Below are 22,230 nucleotides of genomic sequence, written 5' to 3' on the forward strand. Positions count from 1 at the left end.
AGGGATGCCTGGCCGGCTCAGTCAGTGGAGAATCGGACTCTTGATCTTGGGGTCGTGTATTCAGGTCCCATGTTTGGCATAGAGCTGACTTAAAAAAAAAAAAATGGTGAGCAGACCCAGGGTCACCCCTACACCAAATGGAGTACTTACTAGATTTCCTACCTACAGCTCCCTCAATTCTGTCTTTACCACTTTAAGAAGCAACAGCCAGGAGCGCTGGAGGCCAACAGAGACAAAGCAGCATTAACCATGACTTCTAAACTTTTGGACCTTGAACGGCTTGGTACCACGCCCACCCATCTTTTCCCATGAGAAAGAGACTGGAAAATACAGTACATTCTGGGACCACAGTTCATAATTTTATGTGAGTTACACATAAAAGAAAAAAGTAACTCACTCATTTTGATGAAAATGACATAAGGTTTTTTAAAGATCTTTACTGCAGTTGTGAATTGTTAAGGGACTAATATTAATTAAGCCTCATTTAAGAATATGAGATTGTTATAAAAGCACTTCTTTAACATAGAACGGGGTTCTGAGTTACTAATCCCTCCCCAAAGATGTCATGATTTCTTTAGGCAAAAGCATTATCTAAGCTATGCACGTTCTTGTGACATAAACACAGCAACTCACGTGTGGTTGAAGAGGCTCAAGGTGACTCCAAACATCATGTGGATGATGCCTAGGATAACAGACGTCTTCATTTTAAAGGAGTTGAGAAAGGTCAGTTTGTTGGTAGCAATGTTCCAGATCTGTCACAACCCAAGGAAACAAAAAGGCATTACAGAGTTTGTGAATAGGATATTATTATTCACCTATATATTTTTTAAGTAAGCTCTACACCCAATGTGGGGCTAGAACTCCTAACGCTGAGATCAAGAGTTGTGTGCTCTACGAGCTGAGTGAGCCAGGCGCTACTATTCATCTGTTTTTTTAAAGCTTTTTTTTAATTATGGAAAATTCTAAATATAGACTTAAGTAGAGAGGACAGTGTAACAAACTCGCATTTACCTATGACCCAGGTGAACAATTACCTATTGACTCAAGGTCAATCTTATTTTATCATACAGACAACCTACTCCCCACCTCTGTATTATTTGGAAGCAAAGTCCAGATATCATGTATTTTACCCGTAAATATTTCAGACTCTTTTTTTTTTCTTCTTTTGAGAGAGAGAGAGTGCCCACATGCTGGGGACGGGGAGGCGAGGGTGGGGAGAAGGGGCGAGGGAGAGAGAGAATTTTTTTTAAAGATTTTATTTATTTGAGAGAGAGAATGTGAGAGAGAGCACAAGCAGGGGAGAGGACAGAGGCAAAGGAGAAGCAGACTCCCGGCTGAGCAGGGAGCCGAAGGCAGGACTTGATCCAAGGACCCCAGGATCACGACCTGAGCCGAAGGCAGATACTTAACTGACTAAGCTACACAGGCGCCCGAGAGAGAGAATCTTAAAGCAGGCTCCACACCCAGCATGGACATGAGACTCAATCTCATGATCCTCAGGTCATGACCTGACCTGAAATCAAGAGCAGGACACTTAACTGCCTGAGCCACGCAGGTGCCACACCCCCCTTCCTTGGGTAAGGACTAATTTTTTTTAAAAAAGATTTTATTTATTTGACAGAGAGAGACAGTACACAAGCAGGGAGAACGGCAGGCGGAGGGAGAAGCAGACTCCCCACCAAGCAGAGAGCCTGACATGGGGCTTGATCCCAGGACCCTGGGATCATGACCTGAGCTGAAGGCAGGCACTTAACCAATTGACCCACCCAGGCGCCGCAGGACTAATTTTTTTTTTTAAAAACATGACCACAATACTCTTATCACTCCCCAAAGCATTAACAACCGTTCTTTAATATCATGAGACATATAATCAGTATTTAAACTTCCCTAATTGTGCCCCAATTGTTAAAAAAATGATTCATTTATTCAAAGTAGAGTCCAAATCAGGTCTCTACGTTGACACAGCTCTTAAATATCTAATCTATAAATTCTCCCTCTACTCTCCTTTTTTATTCCTTACAAAATATTTGAAGAAGCTGGGACATTTATTTTGTAGATGTTCCCACAGTCATTGTTTTGCTGATCATATCCCCACGGTGCTATCGTTCCATCTATTTTTATTTTTTTTTATTTTATTTATATATTTATTTGGAAAATAAGAATCTATTTGAAATGGGAAAAAGGTAAAAAAAGGAAGGAAAGAAGGAAGGAAGGAAGGAAGGAAGGAAGGAAGGAAGGAAGGAAGGAAGGAAGGATTGATTTTAGCCTGAAGGATAAATGAGTCATGAGGAAACACCTGGAGCTCAATACATTCTTTTCCCCAGCGTTGGAGTTTCACAGTTCTGTGGGATCCATAAGCTTGTCATTCACCTGTTCTTCCAGTCTGTCTTCTGGGGGAGTTCCATCTATTTTTAAATATTAATTGCCTTAAGCTTTGTCACCTAGGGCTTTGACATCTGTACTGTTTTCCACAGTTCCTCTGCCTCTGCTTGACCATCAGATCACGTTTCCTAAGTCAATGCCTCTGACACAGTCACTGCCTTGTGCCCAAACTTACGACGCACCCCTATCGTCTTCTTTCGGATAAAGTGCAAACTCAGTAGCAGGATAAGCCAGATCTTCCACCAGCGAGCCTGGCATCATTTTTTCTGAACCGGTTTCCCTGTGAGGAGCTCATCCTTGGTGACTTCTAACCTGAAAACTTGTGGCTGGTTCTCTCTCAGCCCATCTCCCCCGAAATTCAGTTCTATGGCTCCAACTGCCTAATGGACATTTACACCTGTGCGTCCAACAGGCACTTCAAACTCAACACCTAAGCATCACATGAGATGTACGCAAGACAACAAAACAAAACAAAACACAAAAAACTTTCTGTTAAGTACAGAATACTATATAACGTTACCTAATATTATTATTAGACTCTAAGCTACTTGAAGGCAGGAGGTACAACTTAAATAATGTGTTCCCCCAGCAAGCACGATGCCTGCACACAACAGGGATTCAATAAACATTTGTTAAATGCATATGTGAAATGTTACTCAACCTCTCCAAGCCGTGGTCTCCATATCTGTATGGTAGTGGTAGCAGTACTTCCCTGTTAGAACTGTTGGAGTGGAATCAGACGTGCCGAGGGCAGAGTACAGTGCCTGGCCTACAGGGACCATTGCAGTAACATTTGCTTTTATAAGAATCAAAACGAGTAACCCCACCTCTATGCTTTTGCACACACTTCTCCTCATCTGTAACAATCTGAAATATTTTTTAAAGGCCAAATTAATGCCCATTTAAGAAACCTTGATCTTTCTGGCCCACAAGGATCTGTTTTCCTCTGGAACTCTGTACTCCTTCCTGTCTAATGCTCATTCTTCTACTCCTCCCCCATTCCCCTTTCAGCACACAACACAAAAGATTGGATCACACTTTGTTTGCCCAAAGTTTTTTTGTTTTTTTGTTTTTTAATTCTGGGAAAAGTTTCTGAAAGTATGTAAGGATAAAAATGGAAATCTAAAAATCCATAGGAAAGAACTGCTTCTGCTTTGTTAAAATATCTGCTAAAAATAAAAACCAAACTAAGTTAAACAGAAATAAACTGGGAAGGAATTTTAGAAGTCAATCTTCCCAGGGTCAAAATTATTACGCACCTCTGAAATAAGCAGCACAGGAAAAATTATTCGGCTCCCCAAGGCCCTTGGCTTTCTTATGGTTTGGAAGTACTCTAGACAGATACACAAAGGCTTTCCAAAAATACTTCAACTGAAAACCAAATAACTATCTTCAATTCAATTCTCTCACTTCAGGGTTACAGTTTAAAAATCTGGTGTTAGGGGCACCTGGGTGGCTCAGCTGGTTGGGCATCTGACTCTTGGTTTTGGCTCGGGTCATGATCTCAGGGTCATGGGATCAAGCCTTGTAACGGGCTCTGCGCTCAGCACGGAGTCTGCCTGGGATTCTTTCCCTTTTCCTCTTCTTGCCCTCTGCCTCCCCCCCCACACACACATGTGCACTCTCTCTCTCTCTCACTCTCTCTCAAATAAGTAAGTAAATAACTAAATAAATAAAATCTTTAAAAAATATATCTGGTATTAGACATAATAGGAAAGAAGTGCTCTTACTGGATCGATGCCAAAAGGGTATGGTCCACCAAAAACTCCACGGACAGATGGGTTCAACTGCAGAACAGGGTTCCCCCGAAGCGTCTCATCCCTACCACGTTAGGAGAAAAGTTCCATTTATTTTTATCAAGAGAGGGAAACTGCTGGGGTCCAAAACTGATCCTAAAAGAAACTACTACAGCTGTCTTGTCTCTTCAATAAAAGAGGAGGGACTAGCATCTGAGAATGAGGAGGGATCAGAAATAACAAAAGGGGGGCGCCTGGGTGGCACAGTGGTTGGGTGTCTGCCTTCGGCTCAGGGCGTGATCCCGGCGTTCTGGGATCGAGCCCCGTGTCGGGCTTCTCTGCTGGGAGCCTGCTTCTTCCTCTCCCACTCCCCCTGCTTGTGTTCCCTCTCTCGCTGGCTGTCTCTATCTCTGTCGAATAAATAAATAAAATCTTAAAAAAAAAAAAAAAGAAATAACAAAAGGCCACAACAAACACACCTATCCAACTAAGTAGGGAATTTGGGGGAATCTGCTTTTAATTTACAAAAAGAAACAATGTACCTAAATTTATAGTTCCAGTTTCTTTCTTTCTTTTTCCTAAGTAGGCTCCACACCTAGTGTGGACCCCAATATAGGGCTTGAACTCACGACCTCAAGATCAAGACCTGAGCTGAGATCAACAGTCAGATGCCTAACTGACTGGGCCACCCAGGCACCCCAGGCACTCAGTTTCTTGGTAGTGCTGAAGGAATCACAAACACTTGCCAGGCTGGGGCATTAATAAGAGGGGACATGCATTCTTCTGAAACAGAGACGCTGTCTGCCACTTCCTAAAGAAGTATAAGTTTACCTCTTGTCTGGAAAATCAGAGCTGAACAGGAAAGGAATAACCTTTGACTTTGAGCTTCTTTGCAACTTACGTCCAATTATACAAAGTGAACATCGGCCGTACGCTCCAGGATGACCCGAAGATATTAAGAGACTTGGAAAAGCAATCATTGTAGATGAGGCCAGTGTAGATGGAAAACACACCCATCAGCAGAATAATGTACCGGCCGCTGAATACAGTGCTAAACATCTGGGAACCGGAAGAAAGAAGTCAGTGAAACACACTCCCTGTGGCTCGTGCTGTGACAACATTATTGAGAATTTTTGACCCTTCTTCTCACATTAATTTACTCCACCCACCCCAGGTCAGAGAGCTTAAAGGCCAAAAGACAATGCTAACAAGAAATTACTTTCACAGCACATGACCACTTTAGAGTTAAAATGAACATTGAAACAGCCTCTATAACTTCTCTATAAATTCATGGATAAAAGACTTCCGGATCATAATTTTATAATGAATGCTTGAGAAATTACAAAGTTTCAGTCCAACGCAGATGAAGCAAACATTACCTCATTCTCATTCTTCTGAGAGAGGATCCGGCTCTCCCTCAATACCATCCATACGGCAAAAAGGGTCATCAAAATACCATGGCCAAAGTCCCCAAACATCACAGCAAACAGGAAAGGGAAAGTGATGATGGTATAGGGAGCTATGAAGAAAGCAGAGGAAAAAAGTACAGAAAACCGCAACCACCAGCAGCACATCACATTCCTCCTCATCCTCTAAGATTAGTACAAGGGCACCCATTCCCTAGCTGTTGGTCAGATGGACTCCCAGAGAAAACCTTCCATGGCAGGATCTGGGCGTCCTCACAAAGCAGCTGGGATGAGATCAGGGCTACCGCTAGCATTTTAAACACAGAACACAGGAAGTGAAAGTTTTGTCTCTAGCCCCGGCAAGAGTGTGGTTTGTTCTTTGATTCCTTTCCTCTAAACCCCGGAACACTGCTCCTTTGATCGGCCAGCTTTCTTCTCTTGGGCAGCAACCATTTCTCAGCTGAATAAAGCTCACAGGTTGAGTGGGAGAAAGCCCAGAACCCACAGCAAAGCCAGTCCTGGGGAAGACTCCAGCTAAAAACAAATTCTCAGACTCGATTTAATAATTAACTCTCCTGTTTTTGCTTTGTGAAATCTGCTTTGTGTCTAAAATGGTCAAAAATTGCTATATTTTCTCTGTCTAACCTGGAATAGGGAAGCCATTTAAAAATATCTAACATCTCAGAAAAAAAACTTTTTGCTTAAAGCACTTCCTACAAATGGTATGCTAGAGAAAGCCAGGTGTTTCACAGTTGTGAGGGCACACAAAAGAATCCAACCCGCTGAGCTCACACCTATAAAACCACCTCTTAGAACAGTGCCACCCAGCAATAAACCTCCCTCCCTGTGTCAAAATGGGCACCTCCTAGAAGGAATCACTACAGCTGAAGTCTTGACAACATCGTTAGTTTTATGCCAGTTACTCAAGAACATTTGAAGGGAGGCATTAGAAGAAACAAACAAACAAACAAAAAATAAAACCTCTAGAGGGAGAAGATTCAAGCTTTTTCACCTGGATTGATCTCTCGATAAGTTCCAATTCCGTAAGCATCAACTATGTTCTGAAAGCCATATGTGAACTTGTTCGTTTTGTTATAGGTTGGCGGTGTCTGATTTGTTTGCATCCTGTTCAGAATAGAGGGCACAGTGGAACCACTGTGTTCCTGGGAAACATTAAACACATATGTCAAAATTAGATAATCCTAATTGTGGTGGTTACACAGATATATATATATTTATTAAAACTCATCAGACTACACATATAAAATGGGTGCATTTTATTTTATGTAAATTGTATCTCGATCTTGCCCAGTCTTTGGAGAAATTGGAACTAGGTATAAAATCTACAATGAAAGATTTAAATTAAATGTTGGAAAGAATATCCTTATGTGAGAAAATTCAAATCTAAAATGTGCAACCAAAGAAAACATGAAACTTCCTTGTCTGTAGACATCCTCATCTGCCTTTCTAAGAGTATCGTTGTTCTCTCCTTTAATGGAGAAAACAGCATTATCTTCTCAAACTCTAACTACTAGACAGGACTGCTAGGTGATCTCTCAGAAGCAGTCTGATGGGGGTGCCTGGATGGCTCAGTCAGTTAAGCGTCCGTCTTCTGCTTATGTCATGATCTTGGGGTCCTGGGATTGAGCCCTTCACTGGGCTCCCTGCTCAGCAGGGTCTGCTTCTCCCTCTCCTTCTGCCTCTTCCTCCCCTCCATCCACTTGTGCTCTCCCACCCTCCCTCTCAAATAAATAAATAAAATCTTAAAAAAAAAAACAAAACCAACCAGTCTGAGGGGCAGAGAGAATGGACAAAGAAACTGATGTTCTGGTCAGGAGCTATTCTGAAGAATCATGGGTATATGACCAAGTCATTTGGTCTTTATTTTTTTATTTATTTTTTTTACTATTTATTTTGAGAGAGAGAGCGTGCATGCACACATGAGTGGGGGGAGGGGGAGAGGGAGAGGGAGAGAATCTCAAGCAGACTCCATGCTGAGCATGGAGCCCGATGTGGGGCTGGATCTCACGACCCTGAGATCATGACTTGAGCCAAAATCAAGAGTCAGACATGCAACCGGCTAAGGACTGAGGCACCCAGGTGCCCCGTCATTTCATCTTTTTTGAACTGCAGTTTCCACACTTGGAAAACAAGGGTATACAAGATGTATTGTTAGGATGCGAGAGGAGTACAAGATAAGTACATCCAGGAACTCTGAAAGTAAAAATGCCGTAAGAATGTAATCAATTAATGTTACTATGGATGGGAACCTCTCTTCCTGGCTGCACTCCCAGTTGTGGGGGACTCACCGTGCCCCTTCTGAGTGCAAACTGGATGGAGTCGAGGTCGGTGACGGGGCACCAGACCTCTGCGATCAGGCACTTCTGGGTCACGTCGATGTTGCACAGGTTCAGGGTGTGGTAGATGGCCTTCATCTTGCGCACCTTGATGAACCAGACACGGATGTTCTTAGCAGCTGCCTGCAGGACCCTCTGGCGGTGGTCCTCTGTTTGATTGAGAACCTTGTGGGAGAGAAAGGAACAAGGAGAGATCCTTGGACACCAGGCTGAGGTCTCAGGATATGAATGACAAAGAGGCACGGCTTTATGAGAAGGGCTGCTAGGGATTTATTCTTCTTCTGACTAGAATGGCTTTTTTGGGAGGGTGGGGAGCAAATTACAAGAAATTAGAGCTTTAGTTACGTTCATTTTCATTTGGTTTCAAGCTGAAGAGAAACCTGAGGAAATCGTTTTTAGTTTCTCTCTATTTATCTTCCCACCAAATCCACAGCTCACCTGGATCATTAAAGAGCAATGGCTTTCCACGTAGAATCTGTAACTCAGACTCAAAGAAGTCTGCATCATAGGGCTGGGAATTGACAAAATCCACACTTAAAAACAGTAAGCTGCAAAATGCCCTGGACATAAGCCAGCATCAGGGAATGATGGGAAAGAGGCAGTGGTGAATACCGTCTGCCTATGCCAAGAGACTCCATGCCAGGGAACAAGGGACAGGAGACATGATGGGGTCAGAAGGACTCAAGGCCTTAGAGGAGATTTAGACTGCCACATACCACTGTTATCATGGGGCAGATAAGGCTTTATCTTTCTGTCAGGCTTCTGGGGGGGGGGGGGGACGACGAGAGGGGGTGCTGATCCTTTGGAAACCAGGACATATTGCCCTCACAGGAATCAGGCACCAAGACTGGAGTGGGAGGTAGGGGCAGGGACACTTCACACTCTACCGTCTTGTTTATCACCATTTAAGATTTCAACAGCAGGAGAGCGGCTAAGCCAATCGGCCCACCACTCGCACTTCTGCATGAAAATTGACCTTAAATCTCCACCTTTCTTTAAAATGTACAATGCTCCATCGTACCTGGCTCATCAAGTCAATTCAGAAAAAAGTAGTAACTACTTTCTGGGGCACTAGGTGGTGACTTCCACAGAGCTTTATATTTATTTATTTATTTATTTATTTATTTAAGAAGGAGGAAGGTTTTATTTTATTTTTAATTTTTTTATTTATTTGGGGGCGCCTGGGTGGCGCAGTCGTTGAGCATCTGCCTTCGGCTCAGGACGTGGTCCCGGCATTCTAGGATCGAGTCCCACATCAGGCTCCTCCACTGGGAGCCTGCTTCTTCCTCTCCCACTTCCCCTGCTTGTATTCCCTCTCTCGCTGGCTGTCTCTCTCTGTCAAATAAATAAATAAAATCTTAAAAAAAAAAAACACAAGATTTTTATTTATTTGACAGAGAGACACAGCGAGAGAGGGAACACAAGCAGGGGGAGTGGGGGAGGGAGAAGCAGGCTTCCCGCTGAGCAGGGAGCCCGATGCAATGCGGGGCTCCATAGAGGGTTTAAAAAAAAAAAAAAAAAAAAAGCATACTAGAGAAACTCTTGTATCACTTGAGAAGGAACAAAGTTATTTTCTCTCCTTCTGGCTGTTGACAATTTTACAACTACTATTCAAACTTCTAGAAGGATGCTGGATAAACCTGTAAGCAATGCCCTATCTACTTTTCTCTTTCCCCATCCCCCACCCCCACATCTCACTCCTTGATACTCAATCCCTTTTATTATTATTATTTTATAAGATTTTATTTTTAAGTAATCTCCACACCCAACATGGGGCTCGAACTCACAGCCCTGAGATCGAGTTGCATGCTCTACCAACTAAGCCAGCCAGGCACCCCTCAATTCCTTTTTAAAGTTTCAGTTCATACGGCTGGGTATTTCAAAGATCAAATTCTGACCATGTTGCCCATGCCTTTTAAAAATCTACGCGTAAGTCTTGGAGGGGATAAGATAGCCCTAGAACCCAGACCAGGCTAATTGGCCTATCACCTACCAGCAGTTCTAAAAAACTCTCTTCCCTTGGTTAAACAGGTAAGTGTATCTCAAAGGAGCTAGAAATAGGTCAAGTTGGTGGGTCACAGACAATGGGAGTTGGAGGGAAAGATGACAAAGCGAGTTAAAATGGGAGTTACAACATGTCTGACAATTTTGCCCCTGCTGGAAAGAACTGTCTTTGAGATTAAGTACAGTGGGCCCCCTTATCTGTAGGGGACACCACCCAAGACCCCCAGTGGGTGCCTGAAACCGTGAATACTGCCTAACTATATATAGTGTGTTTTTTTCTATACACACATACCTATGATGTTTAATTTAAAAATTATGCAAAGAGATTAACAATAATAGAATAGAATAATTATAACAATATGCTATAATAAAAGTCATGGGAATGTGGTCTCTCTCTCTCTAAATATCTTATTGTACCGTATTCACCCTTCTTGTGAGGATGGGAGAAGGTACAATGTCTACGTGAGAAGATGAAGTGAGGTGAATGATGTAGGCATGTGACGTAGGCTACTACTAACCTTCTGACCTCGTCAGGGGGAGGATCATGTTTCAGACCCGGAGTTTACTGTGGGTACCTGAAACCTCAGAAGGCAAAATCGCAGATAAGGGGGGGTGGGCACTACTGTATGTTTTAATGTTTCAAGAGGGCAATCGTCACATCCTTTCAACAGGGAACAAAGCTCCAACTGGCCACGCTTTCCTTCCATGTACGCCTCAATCATGACTCCATCCTTAGGACCTCATGACAACCATGGAGCGTATAAACCACACTGGTGAGGTGGTAAAAATCTAACACAGTCTCTTCTTGGGTACCAGACTTACAGTAGGACTCTCTGGCTAGACCATGTGGTTAAGACCTGAGGTGACCAGAAGTTAAACACCAAGCTGTTAAAAGCAGCTGCCTCTGGAAGGACAGAGTATGTGAGAGACGGCAGAACTGACTCGATGCGTACTTCTGTATTACTTGATTTTTTTTCTCAACTAAGTATACTTTTTTTTTACTCATAAAAAATACCTCAGACTCATGAGGGAAACTGAATACTCGAAGCAACAACAATTTCAGATGTATAGCATTCCTGTCGCGTTTGAGGATGATTAACGCTGTTATGCTATTTTTAACAGTCATTCCCTGAAACTTTTCTCCAGCTCCCAAGGGCACAAGTTACCCATGGACACTTCTTATTTTGGCATCCTGGCGGCTGTGGGTGCCAAATAAACTGTTAGTGTTTCAAGGAAGGAGAACGGTCTTCGATTATAGTATTTCACACACACAAAAATTCCCTCCAGCCCTCTGGTACCATTTGGAGATCGTCAATCCTGGTATTAACTCCAGAAGCCATTTCCTTCCTCTCCTGTGGTGTCTCAGGACAGGGATAGAGTGAGGCCCGGAACCTGGAACACACAGACACAGCCTGATGAACACGGAAGTTTCTTTTTTTTTTTTTTAAAGATTTTATTTATTTATGTGACAGAGAGACAGCCAGCGAGAGAGGGAACACAGCAGGGGAGTGGGAGAGGAAGAAGCAGGCTCATAGCGGAGGAGCCCGATGTGGGGCTCGATCCCGGAACGCCAGGATCACGCCCTGAGCCGAAGGCAGACGCTTAACCCTGCGCTACCCAGGCGCCCCGAACACGGAAGTTTCTTAACCTCAGAAAGTAAGCTTAATGTACCAGAAGGACCAAAACAGGGTTAGCTCAGACTCGTGCGCTGATCATTAACAAATATGAAGTGCCCTATAGATGGAGCAATAACATTTGAACTATTTGACATTCTCTGCAGCTACTGAATTCCCTTAGATTAAAATTTTAAAAACTCAGGAATACAAATCATATTGTAAATTACTAGAGAAAAATGGCACGGATAAGAGACTTTATGGGCAGAATTTCAGAAAAGTGTGCGGGCACAGTGCCTATGGCACACTGCTGGGTATACAAACCCATTGTCCTGGAACAATGAAGCATTTATAAACCATGAGTCCTAATTACTTTTTTCCAAAGAAAGGAAATTATGGTTTTGACAGTACTTTTAAAAATGAACTTAGGTCATTTTTAATTGTTTAAAATAGCCCTAATATTATTAAAAGATATATGCGCTGTGTCAAAGTAGACTAAAAGCGTTATTGTTTCGCTATTCTATACTCTGAGGCTTAAGAGTCAGGCAGCCTGGCTACACCCTCAGGGAGGCACAATTCTCTTACCCTTCACAGATCTTCTTGACTCTGTTTTTCAGCTGATCGCCTTGGAAGAAAATGATGAATACGGACTTGTGCACGTAGTCACCCTGGGCCCCAAACCCAAAACAGAGAATTCAGACTTCTGGCCTGGAAGAAAATTTCTTAAATACCCAACTGTCTTGGTGATACTGGAACAACGGGAGTCTTTGAAGGATATGGCAACCCTGCACTTGAATTATCATCCTCCATCCATTTAAGCTCTGCTCCAAGAACATTTGCCCTGTAGTCTCTCATTCACAAAAAAAACCCTTCTGTATTTGTTTTTAAGCTCAACCCTGAGCTGAACACAGACGCTAAGATGATTCTCCTTGTAGCTCCATAGAGCCCTTTTTACCAATTCAACTTCAAACCTCACACTGCCCGAGTAAGGATGGAGGAGAGGAAAGGAAGCCATTCCCATTTGTTCCATGCTTAGAAGTTCCCAGATAAAGGGGACTGAGGAACTATAAGGAAGAGAGGGTTTGGGGAAGAATGCTGATGTGGAATCTCATGCTTCATGCTAAGTTTGATCTAAGGGACAGGGAGGAGGGCTATTCCAAATACCAAGTTCACATGTGAAATCTGACACAAGGACTACAGGGAAAGATAAAAAAAAAATAAGCCTAACTGGTGTTAACCATCCTCTGGTTGCCTGTATTTTCTCATATTCCTAGAGTTTTTATAATAAAAAACAAACTAACTTTAGAAGGATAAAAGGAAATGAGGAGTGAAGAAAATGGGGCAAAGAGTCTTAAATCCCTAAATTCTCCAGAACGGAGAATAAACTGGAGCACATACATTCCTGTGCTGCCGCTCTGCTGTTGCTATCCAGACCCCTTCCCTCAATTTGTTGATAAAAGAATGTTTCTGTTGCCCAGAAACCTGGCTGAATATTCCTGAGAAGAGCTCCACATTAGGAGTCACTGCAGACTGCGATGTCCCCACAACGCGAGGACAGCCTTCGGTGAATCTGCACAACTGCTCCTCTCGGGGCTCACTGAACCCTAAGTGCCCCACGCTCCTGTTCAGGAGGATAAAAGGATAAAAGCCTCAGATACCCAGACCATTTCAGCTGCATGACCCAACCACTCTGAGAAGTCTCACAATCCAATCTCTCTTCGTGGAGCAAAAGATACTAATTTAAGAAAATCCAAAAGATAATTTTCAACAGAAAATCCAAGTCCAGGCTTCCAAATATTACCAATACAAAAGTAAAGTAAATTTCTTTGCAGAACATTTCATGTTCCTTGCGTGTGATCCTTGAAATCAGGATTTACCACACTTAGCGTAGGCTGATGTTAAGAGCTCCGTCCCATTATGCCAAATGCCAAGATGTTTAGCCAGTCCTACTTTGCAAAGAACTGGGTAGGGAAGATCCTCCGATCTTGCACAATATAGTATTTTTAAACTAAGTTTCTAAATCTCCCAACAAACAAGTAGACAAAGAACCTTACCAACTAAAAATTTCATCAACTTATAAAGCTCATAGTTAAGAGGAACTCTCTCTTCTTACACATTGATATTACCAAACTTGGAACCAGATGTCATGCTCTAATCTTCATAGAAAGTTAATTTTCTTTTGGCCTCTGAGAAGTAACAGAAAGTATATAAAGCTGAAGTTTAAAATAAAGGGGAAAAACATATTTATAGTCCAAATAATACCGACATAGGTGGGGCTCGAAAATGTCTATGCATCTGTCAGTATAAATCATCGGTACTCAGAGGACGGAAGCTGAGAGGTAAGGAGTAGTACTTCCTATTCGCAGATCAAGGCGGGGGGAAACATAAGGGCTCCTCTGCGGGAGGGTCAGATTTAGGTGGTACCATGCAGTGTTACTGCTCTGAGCTCCCTTTACAAGACCTACTCCACAGGACGCAATTTCCTTGTCTTACAGTCACAGGATCCTCCAGGGGATTCTCGATTTCAGCCTGTCGCAGGAACACATTCCCCCGGCACACCCGCCAAAGCATGCGCTCAAAAGTAGGGATGCGCTCCCGGTTAATCACACCAGCCACGAAGCTGTGGGGAGAAGAGCCAGATGGGGAACTCTATTCCACGCCATGGGATGGAAGGCTTTAAGACAAAGAAAGGAAGTGAGGGGAGAGGGGCAAACAGGACAAACGCAAGGCTATGCAGTGTTATGTCGAGGGCTCCCAAAGTCTTCTTCCCAGAACCAGGAGAGGGCTGACAGAAGAGCTCAGGAACTGAATCCAAAGTGACGTAGGAACACCTCTCAAGAGGCTCGGAAGAAAACACTTCCTGGAAACAAGTGAATGCCCAGCTTCACTACTCTTTTGATAGCAAAATTGAATGTGGCCCCACCGAGTTATAGAGGGCTGAAGGAGTACTTACCCAAGTCTTAGAGGTGTGCCTCTTCCCATCTCACTTGGCTCCAAGAGGGACGAGGACTCTTCCAACAAGTCTGGATCCGCCATCTGCTGATGATGCAATTCAGCCTGAATTCACAAATCAATTAATATCTAATGAAAATAGTTAGTGGCATGCAGGGAACGAGGAACCAGGAGATAAGTTCAGAAAATAAAGAAGGAAAAGAAGAAAACCACCAAAAGAGACGACATACCCACAAAAATAGGGGAAGAAAACAAAGGAAAGAAACAAGAGGAAAAGAAAGCTTAACTGTCCCAGTAAAGCATCTGGGGAAATGGTTTTTGAAATAAAGAATAAAGGGGAAAAAAAACCACTAAATAATGGTGACAATGTATAAATCTGTTACTTGGTGGAAACCATTTTTTCTGTGTTTCCCTGAATGAGCCATGAAAGTACCAGGAAATACCTGTGCGTGTGGATGGAAGCTGAAATGTTTCTCCGTTTTCAGCAAAACCAAAGCAACTCTGAAGATACTCTCAACATCACATTTCCAGGCAGCTACAGACTAGAATTTTCACTGGGTGGGAATGTGAAAGATGGAGACTCTCTTTCCAAGGAAGAAAGCAAGGCACCGCCACCGTCGTGAGCACAGCGTGATAGGGAGAAAAGTGGAAGGGGCGTTTCCACATGTCTGGGTTTCCATGCTCTTCAAAATTCAGAACATGACAGCTTTCAGCATGGCCACTGTATAAAATGCCCCAAGCCATGGGATTTAGAGTATTTCCTTCTCCAAAAGGAGAAGCAGCACAGCAGCTGGGCAGGCCAGGGACTCCACTGCATCAACAAAGGGAAGGAGAAGTGAAAGCCTATCTGAATGTCCTAGTTTCTGACCAGGAATCTAGGAATATTAAAAAGTTCATGTTAGGCCATATAGTTAAGGGTCACTGAGAACAAAGTGGAAGCCAATAATCTCAATCAAGTGAAGATAACGTAACCGATAATAAACCAATATAGAGTATGTTGGCTCGTTTAATGGTTCAGATTTAAAATGATTTCCACCATGACAGTTTATACAATGAAATGAAGGAGGAGAGGGACCTTCTCAGATGGAAGTCTATACTTCCTAGACTCTCTCTATCCAAAACATCCTACCACCTTTTATTCTTATCAGGAAGGAGAAGCTGCTCTAAAAAAAGGCCAATCAACTTCTCTGCCACCTGATCTCCCCAACTTTAATATCCACACACTGCTTGTTTGACCAAAGACTAGAAATAAGCCAGAATAATCTTCCTTCTCAAAAGCAAAACTAAACAAAAAAATCAGGAGAATTTTTCTCTATCATTTTCATTCCAAACACCAATTCGATTCTCTTCCTGTTAACCTTATGATCAAAAAATGTCACAAGGGAACCTCACTTGATAAGTGATAGGACCATAAAGGTAAAGTCAAGGGGTGTGGGGGAGGGCTTTAGGATTGAGTATAAACCAGAGGATAAAAACCAAATGATAAGGCTGAAAGCCTAAAAAAAAACAGAAAGAAATTTCTGGGGACGTGAATTCTAAAAGTTGATGCAAGATCAACATTCAACCTTCCCTCCACCTCCTCCCCACCCCCCAAAAAAAAGAAAAGAAAGAAAAGGAAGGGCAGGCCCTGAGTACGTCAGAGGGCAGACAAATACTGTCATGAGATGTGAAAAAGTTTAAGAAGAGATAATGGGGGCAACAGGTTTCCACTTGCTATCGAATGGAAGTTTAGGGGGCTTTTTTTGGTTTCTTCTTAATATCAGATCAGCTGATTGCAAGCCACAGGCAACACATTTTAAGGATCTAGATGACTACCTCATTTCAACTTGTTCTTGGGATGTCCCTTGGCAAAAGCCCGCGAAACTGACTGCTCGCCACAAGACTTCTGCCTACTTCCCCGCAGGGTTCACAAGACCTGCTTTCAGTAAAGCCAAAAGATGAGGCACAGTGCAAACATCTGTGCCCTACAGGGGACAACTGCTGGAGCAGCAAAGAGAGCTGAAGAGCTAGACTACGCTGTCGTCTACTGCTGCCCTGGGACTCAGGGGGCGTAAAACCTCAACAGAATTAAAATGAAAAGAAAACTCGCACTAATAGTCTAATTAATAATTTCACTACTTCGTACTTCAGAATCCTACATTTTAGAGAGGGAAGTCAAACATTTTTAAGTAAAATAACTGTGCCTCATGGGGAACTAGGAGGGCCAGAACTGCTCACTGAGGGCCTTTAAGACAATCTCTGAAACCGCATCGTGGGGTATCTGAATCCTATTCTGGGTTTCCGAATAGCAGTAACAACACTGCCCGTGTGCATCTGAATTACTCGCTGTGCTCTCCGGTTCACCTTTCCCCCAGTCAGAACACTAAGACCAGATGCCCTGAAAGAGGAAGCAGCAGAATCTCAGCAGCACCCTGTCGACAGCACACCCAGGTCAAGCTGCGTTAATTACCAAGAGCAAACGCTTTTACTTCCAGCTACATTGAGAGAGAAATCACATTTCGTCACTTAAGGTATTCGCCCAAGCCCCAGAGGAGATGGCAGATGGGAAAGAAAAGTAAAGAAAAGCAGATGGATGGAAGACTCAGAAGGAAAGGAAGGCAGGGACCTGCATGCCATTAACCATTACTTTTCCAGTCTTCTTTACGCTCTCATATGTTAGGGTGCTTATGGTAAAAGATGCAGAGAATTCTCTCCAGCTCTTACAGTTCTTCATAAGCAAGAAGACTGAGAAAAGGATAATCATTAACAAGTCATTTTAAATGCTCTGGATAAGAAATGGCTAAGTCGAATTTGTAATCATCTTAAATCATAAGAATGTTCAATTTATGTTTACTCTTCCCCTTCCAGACATCCTGCCAATCATGACCGCTATGCCTAAAGATGGAAAGAATCATTTCCTGATTTAGCCATTTTCTGCTAACTCATTATTATAAATTATTGATCATGTTCACCAAATTATATAAAAAAGAAGGGTCTGAACTGGTCGTGTTTCAGGCCATTTGCAAACACTAATTTCAGGCATGGAAGACGATCTCGTGAAAAAAATCACGTTTCCGAGATTTGAGGGTCCCAAGTTTATCTTTTGCATTATGTAAAGTGCGCACTCACGAGCACAGATGCACTTACTCTGTGAGGTCTCATTTCCTATCAAGGCAGTGACACGCGAGGCTGCTGTCTGGCAAGAGCAGGGCAAGGGCCATTGAAAGGGACCTGGCGGAGCCTATGAGCTAGCGGCAGGCCTCCGCAAGGCATGGACTCTGCACTCGGAGTAGAAAGGCAGAGTAGCTCTTGTCAGAAGACTCCCCGCGCTACGGTGAGGGTGCTAGGAACAAGACAGACTGATGACAAAAGCAGCCAAAGAATCTCTCACAGCCAAGGCCTCACGCTCAAAAGTACTTCGAGATTATTACGAAAAAAAAAAAAAATATTTTGCCTGAGTAAGGGGCAAAACAATCCATTGTGGATTGGGCATGAAGGTCATGAAGACTTCCAGCCTGCCTTCTCAGCATGGGTGTTTCATGTTTCGATTTATTAATCATAAAGAAAATTCCTAAATCCAGAACTTACGATTTTAAAACTGTGATCATCTTTCCAAGTGATTTCTCTTATTTTGTTTTTAGTACCTTGTTTTTAGTAACAAGTATTGTTTAAAAACAATTCAAGTAACTGCTGCCCATAAGGGAGTCCATTTGCCAGTCTTTATTCAGATTTTCTCTCAGAATGAACTAGACAAGGAAGCCTATTCCATTCCTTAAACTCAGGAGGTTATGAAAGACATTTGCATACACTTCAGCAACATCCCAGTCATAAACAAAGACTATATCAAAAGGGGAAAGGGGGGGGAGGAGAAAGAATTAAGCCCCAAGTGATGCTCAAAGTACCTGAGTTTTGATTCTGAGGCCAGTTGAAACTGGATCTGTGGGCAGCAGCTTGGACACATTTAGAAAAGCACACATCTGTGGGCATATGGAGGGACTGTGTTCTGGCATGTTTCCTGATATGACTAAGCGATGCATTCCTTGACCATGTCTTACTCATCTTGTGCCTCACGCAGAGTAGGTGCTCATTAAATGCTCAGTGAATTAATGAATATAAATACAATAACAGTTTAGGCAGTGCACAACGGGAATTCCAGATTACTTGTTCATTAAAACCATATGGCAAAAGTGGCCATGCCTGTTGCAAAAGACCTGGAACACTTGGAAAGAGTTAATCACACTGTCCCACACCCTCTAATGCAATGAGATATCGGGGACTGGTGAAAGAAGTTTCTGTCAGTCTCAAAATTCTCCACTCAGTGAGCAAGCTGAATATTCACACCAAACCTCTCTTGATACATAGCCAGATTCTGATTCTTGGGATGATCTCGCAATTAAATTCTTATGAGCTTTTCCCTGGTCCCTTGCCCCAACAGATTTTTTTAATTAGCATGGCTTGTCTGAGTCAGTCCCTAGTTACTGAGGAATGTATCACATCTTCAGCTGACTTTCTGGAGCCCAGTGTTTCACAAACTAGTGCGCCTCAGAGTCACCTTGTGAAAACAGATCACTGGGCCCCCCCTCAGAGTTTCTGATTCCCTGAGTCTGGAGGGAGGACTAGTAATGTCCATTCTGACAAGTTCCCAGGTGAGGCTCATGCTGCTAGTTACAGAGCCCGGGCTCCAGTCTAGAGGGCTAGAGAGTTGGTCTTTTCTTAAAAGACAGATATTAAAAGTAGAACTGAGAATACATCACCTGGGGCACCTGGGTGGCTCAGTGGGTTAGGCATCTGCCTTCAGTTCAGGTCATGACCCCGGGGTCCCCCAGGGAGCCTGTTTCTCTCTCTCCCCACTGCTCATGCGCTCTCTCGCTCTCTCAAATAAATAAATAAATAAAATCTTAAAAACAGAGACAGAGAATATATCACGTGCTAACTAAAACAGGCCTTCTATTTTCAAAAAGCTTTGTCAAATTTTGTTGTTGTTGTTGAGCCAAGGAAATAAAGAATTTTATGGAAGGCACACCGAACAGTGGCTGGACCAATAGCTGAAGTGTCTGATATTGCTAATCCGGTGGCAAAGACACCTTACTGTAAAAAAGAGAGTTACTGATATCTTAGGCCACCAATAAAGCAAGTCCAAGCTGAAAGCTAAGACTCCTTTCCAGGGGTAATTAGGAGAAGGAAGCCTTTTGAAAACCTTGCTCCCATGCCTTTCCATGGGCTCACCTCAGCAAACTGTCATGTGCAACCTACATTTTTAACCCAGGAACTGATTTACATTTTTCCCTATAAAGTAGTGCAATTGAGTTTCCGTGAAAATCCAGGAATTTCAAAAACAGGCATCCTACCAATATTTCCATACAACATAAAGAGAAACTCTTGAAAAATTAAAATGTGACGTGCTATGTGGATAGTTACAAATGTGCTCATGATTGATAAGCAAACATAGAGAATAAAATAAAAATAAAAATTTGACGATAAAAGTTCGGAGATTAAAACTTCGTTATAATTTCACGTAGGACCAAATCTGTCTTGTTGCTTTAACTTTTACCTGAAGCCTTTACTTACCTTAAAATATAATGTAAAAATTTCGGTTATGTTTACACAACTACTTTAGGGTTCCCTTCCCCATCTTGTGATGAAAAATTGCAGAAAATGCAAAAATATACAAAACCATGACTGGCTGTGTACTGCATGAAAAATGGAACAAAATCTGACATTTCTTCAACTAAAACGGTGCAAAAATGGTATTGCTTTCAAACTAGCAAATTAAAATAATTTCTGGAATAACAACATGGCCCACTTGTGCAGGTGTAATATCAGCTGCTCAAATACTAAAAGAAACAATAGTCTGACCTCATCGAAAAACTGCTGAGTTTTGCGAAGTATAAATTTTAATTCAGTCAGTTCCAGGAAATTTCTCTTCAGAGCTTCCTGGTTTGTGTTGATTTCCTTCAGTTCATTTTCAATCTTCTCAAAATTGGCCTACAGGGGAAAAAAAAAATCAGACTATTAACTTAAACTAAGTTCAATATGCTTGTTCTGAAAGACAGATGAATTCATCCATTCCACAGAACTCCTGCCACCCTCATGGTTCAAACACATTTTATATCTACCCGGCAAATGTCATTTTACCGGGGCAATTTTGTTTATGAAAATTTTTTGTTTAACATCATCTGTCTTTAGAAGTTCTATTACACACGTGGTTGAATTTCTCAGGGGACTTTGGATAGATAAAATATTGAAAAGTCTGCTGCTTATTCATTTAGTCTATGAGATTAATAAATTACTAGATAAGGTGACATTAATCTAATAAGGTTTCAATAAGGCAATAAACATTTATTTGGTGGCGAGTGAAATTGTTCAAGATAGTGCTCTATGGTAAGTCTCCACAAGAAACTCACAACAAGAGACAATGCGGACAATTGTAGCAAGAATTCCTCTACTCTCCATCCACACAGGAAAATAATTTCTGCATTTAAGTAGAAAGAAACGTATCTGGCTTCCTTAGAATTGTTTACCTCTAAGTCAATCATGTCCCGGGGGAAGGGCACCTCTGGGTTTTCACCAGTGTCCATAATTGGGATATTAGCTTTTCTTATCTCTTTCTCAACAAATCCTAAAATGACAGAATCAAAACATTCAGGTATAGCACAGGCCTGGAATTGCCAATAGCTGAGGAAAAAAATAGGAGCGGTAACCTGGCTAAAAAGAGCTTTGTTCTATAAAGATACTTTCACATAAAAGCAGCACAACGTGTAAATCCTTTTTCCTCCACGTTCCTCTTTTTCCACTGCACGCTCTCTAAATCACAGACACACCAAAGAGGATTATCATCCCACGACCATCTTCTTTCCCTCTTCTGATCTTAAAACCTCATCTACTTCAGTTCTCCACCATGTGCGACTACTAGTCCAGAGTACGATGGTTCTGTTTGTAGATATTGTTGTAGAGCGGAGCTACAGAAAAGCACAATTCAATAGAATATTTGACATTTAGCACACTAGTGAGACAATTCCAGATCAAAAAGGTTTCATAAAATTTGAAAAACGGATCAGTTTTAACAAAACAAAAAAACAAAAAGTGTGACATGGAGTAAGGCCCCAAAAAACCAGAAGACAAAAGTGACAACTAGTGACTTTTTTAGAGCAGAGACCAAATTCGCCAATCAGCTAACTGAAAGCTGGCATACCAAGATCATTGGTTTGGGGGTCAGAGAGAACAACTGGGGTTCAAATACTGATTCCAGCATAACTGCTTCTGTTCTTGGGCAAGTCACTTAACCTCTCTGATCTTTGGTTTCTTTTTTCTTTTCTTTCTTTCTTTCCTTCCTTCCTCCCCACCTCTTTCTACAGTAATCTCTACCAACGTGGGGCTCAAACTCATGACCCAGAGATCAAGAGTTGGATGCTCTACCAACTGAGCCAGCCAGGCACCCCAACTTCCTCATTTATTAAATGAGGTAATACCCACCTGAAGGAATACTGTGAGGAATGAATGAAATTAAGTATATGAACACCCCAACTCTCAACAGGACCCTAATAAATGTGTTAGTTTCTTCCTTCATAAAAATGTCAAATTAGGGGTACCTGGGTGGCTCAGTCATTAAGCGTCTGCCTTCGACTCAGGTCATGATCCCAGGGTCCTGGGATCGAGTCCCACATTGGACTCCTTGCTCAGCCAGGAGACTGCTTCTCCCTCTCCTTCTGCCTTTCCCCCTGCTTGTGCTCTCTCTGTCTCTCTCTTAAATGAATAAATAAAATCTTTAAAAATAAATAAATAAAATATTTAATAAATTAAA

At 42.3% G+C, this 22,230-nt stretch overlaps 1 protein-coding gene across 5 annotated transcripts in view; it reads right to left on the minus strand.

Annotated features, from left to right (window-relative positions):
• ATP6V0A1 (ATPase H+ transporting V0 subunit a1) overlaps positions 1-22,230 on the minus strand; it is a 57,650-nt gene that overhangs the window by 17,959 nt on the left and 17,461 nt on the right. For 3 of the 5 annotated variants that reach the window (XM_045781759.2, XM_087854369.1, XM_045781761.2), the window contains exons 4-15: positions 20,951-21,048; positions 20,286-20,414; positions 14,452-14,555; positions 13,992-14,118; positions 12,084-12,166; positions 11,184-11,277; positions 7,834-8,046; positions 6,537-6,687; positions 5,498-5,637; positions 5,020-5,177; positions 4,113-4,203; positions 634-752 (exon numbers count right to left, since the gene is read on the minus strand). In XM_045781759.2, the coding sequence (XP_045637715.1) occupies positions 634-752; positions 4,113-4,203; positions 5,020-5,177; positions 5,498-5,637; positions 6,537-6,687; positions 7,834-8,046; positions 11,184-11,277; positions 12,084-12,166; positions 13,992-14,118; positions 14,452-14,555; positions 20,286-20,414; positions 20,951-21,048 (1,507 nt within the window). The remainder of the gene's footprint in view (positions 1-633; positions 753-4,112; positions 4,204-5,019; positions 5,178-5,497; positions 5,638-6,536; positions 6,688-7,833; positions 8,047-11,183; positions 11,278-12,083; positions 12,167-13,991; positions 14,119-14,451; positions 14,556-20,285; positions 20,415-20,950; positions 21,049-22,230) is intronic. The other 2 variants (XM_045781760.2, XM_087854370.1) reach the window with 1 other exon arrangement.

Source organism: Ursus americanus, chromosome 23 (assembly GCF_024610735.1).
Source record: "Ursus americanus isolate L20-20 chromosome 23, mUrsAme1.1.p, whole genome shotgun sequence".
Taxonomy (NCBI): Eukaryota; Metazoa; Chordata; class Mammalia; order Carnivora; family Ursidae; genus Ursus; species Ursus americanus.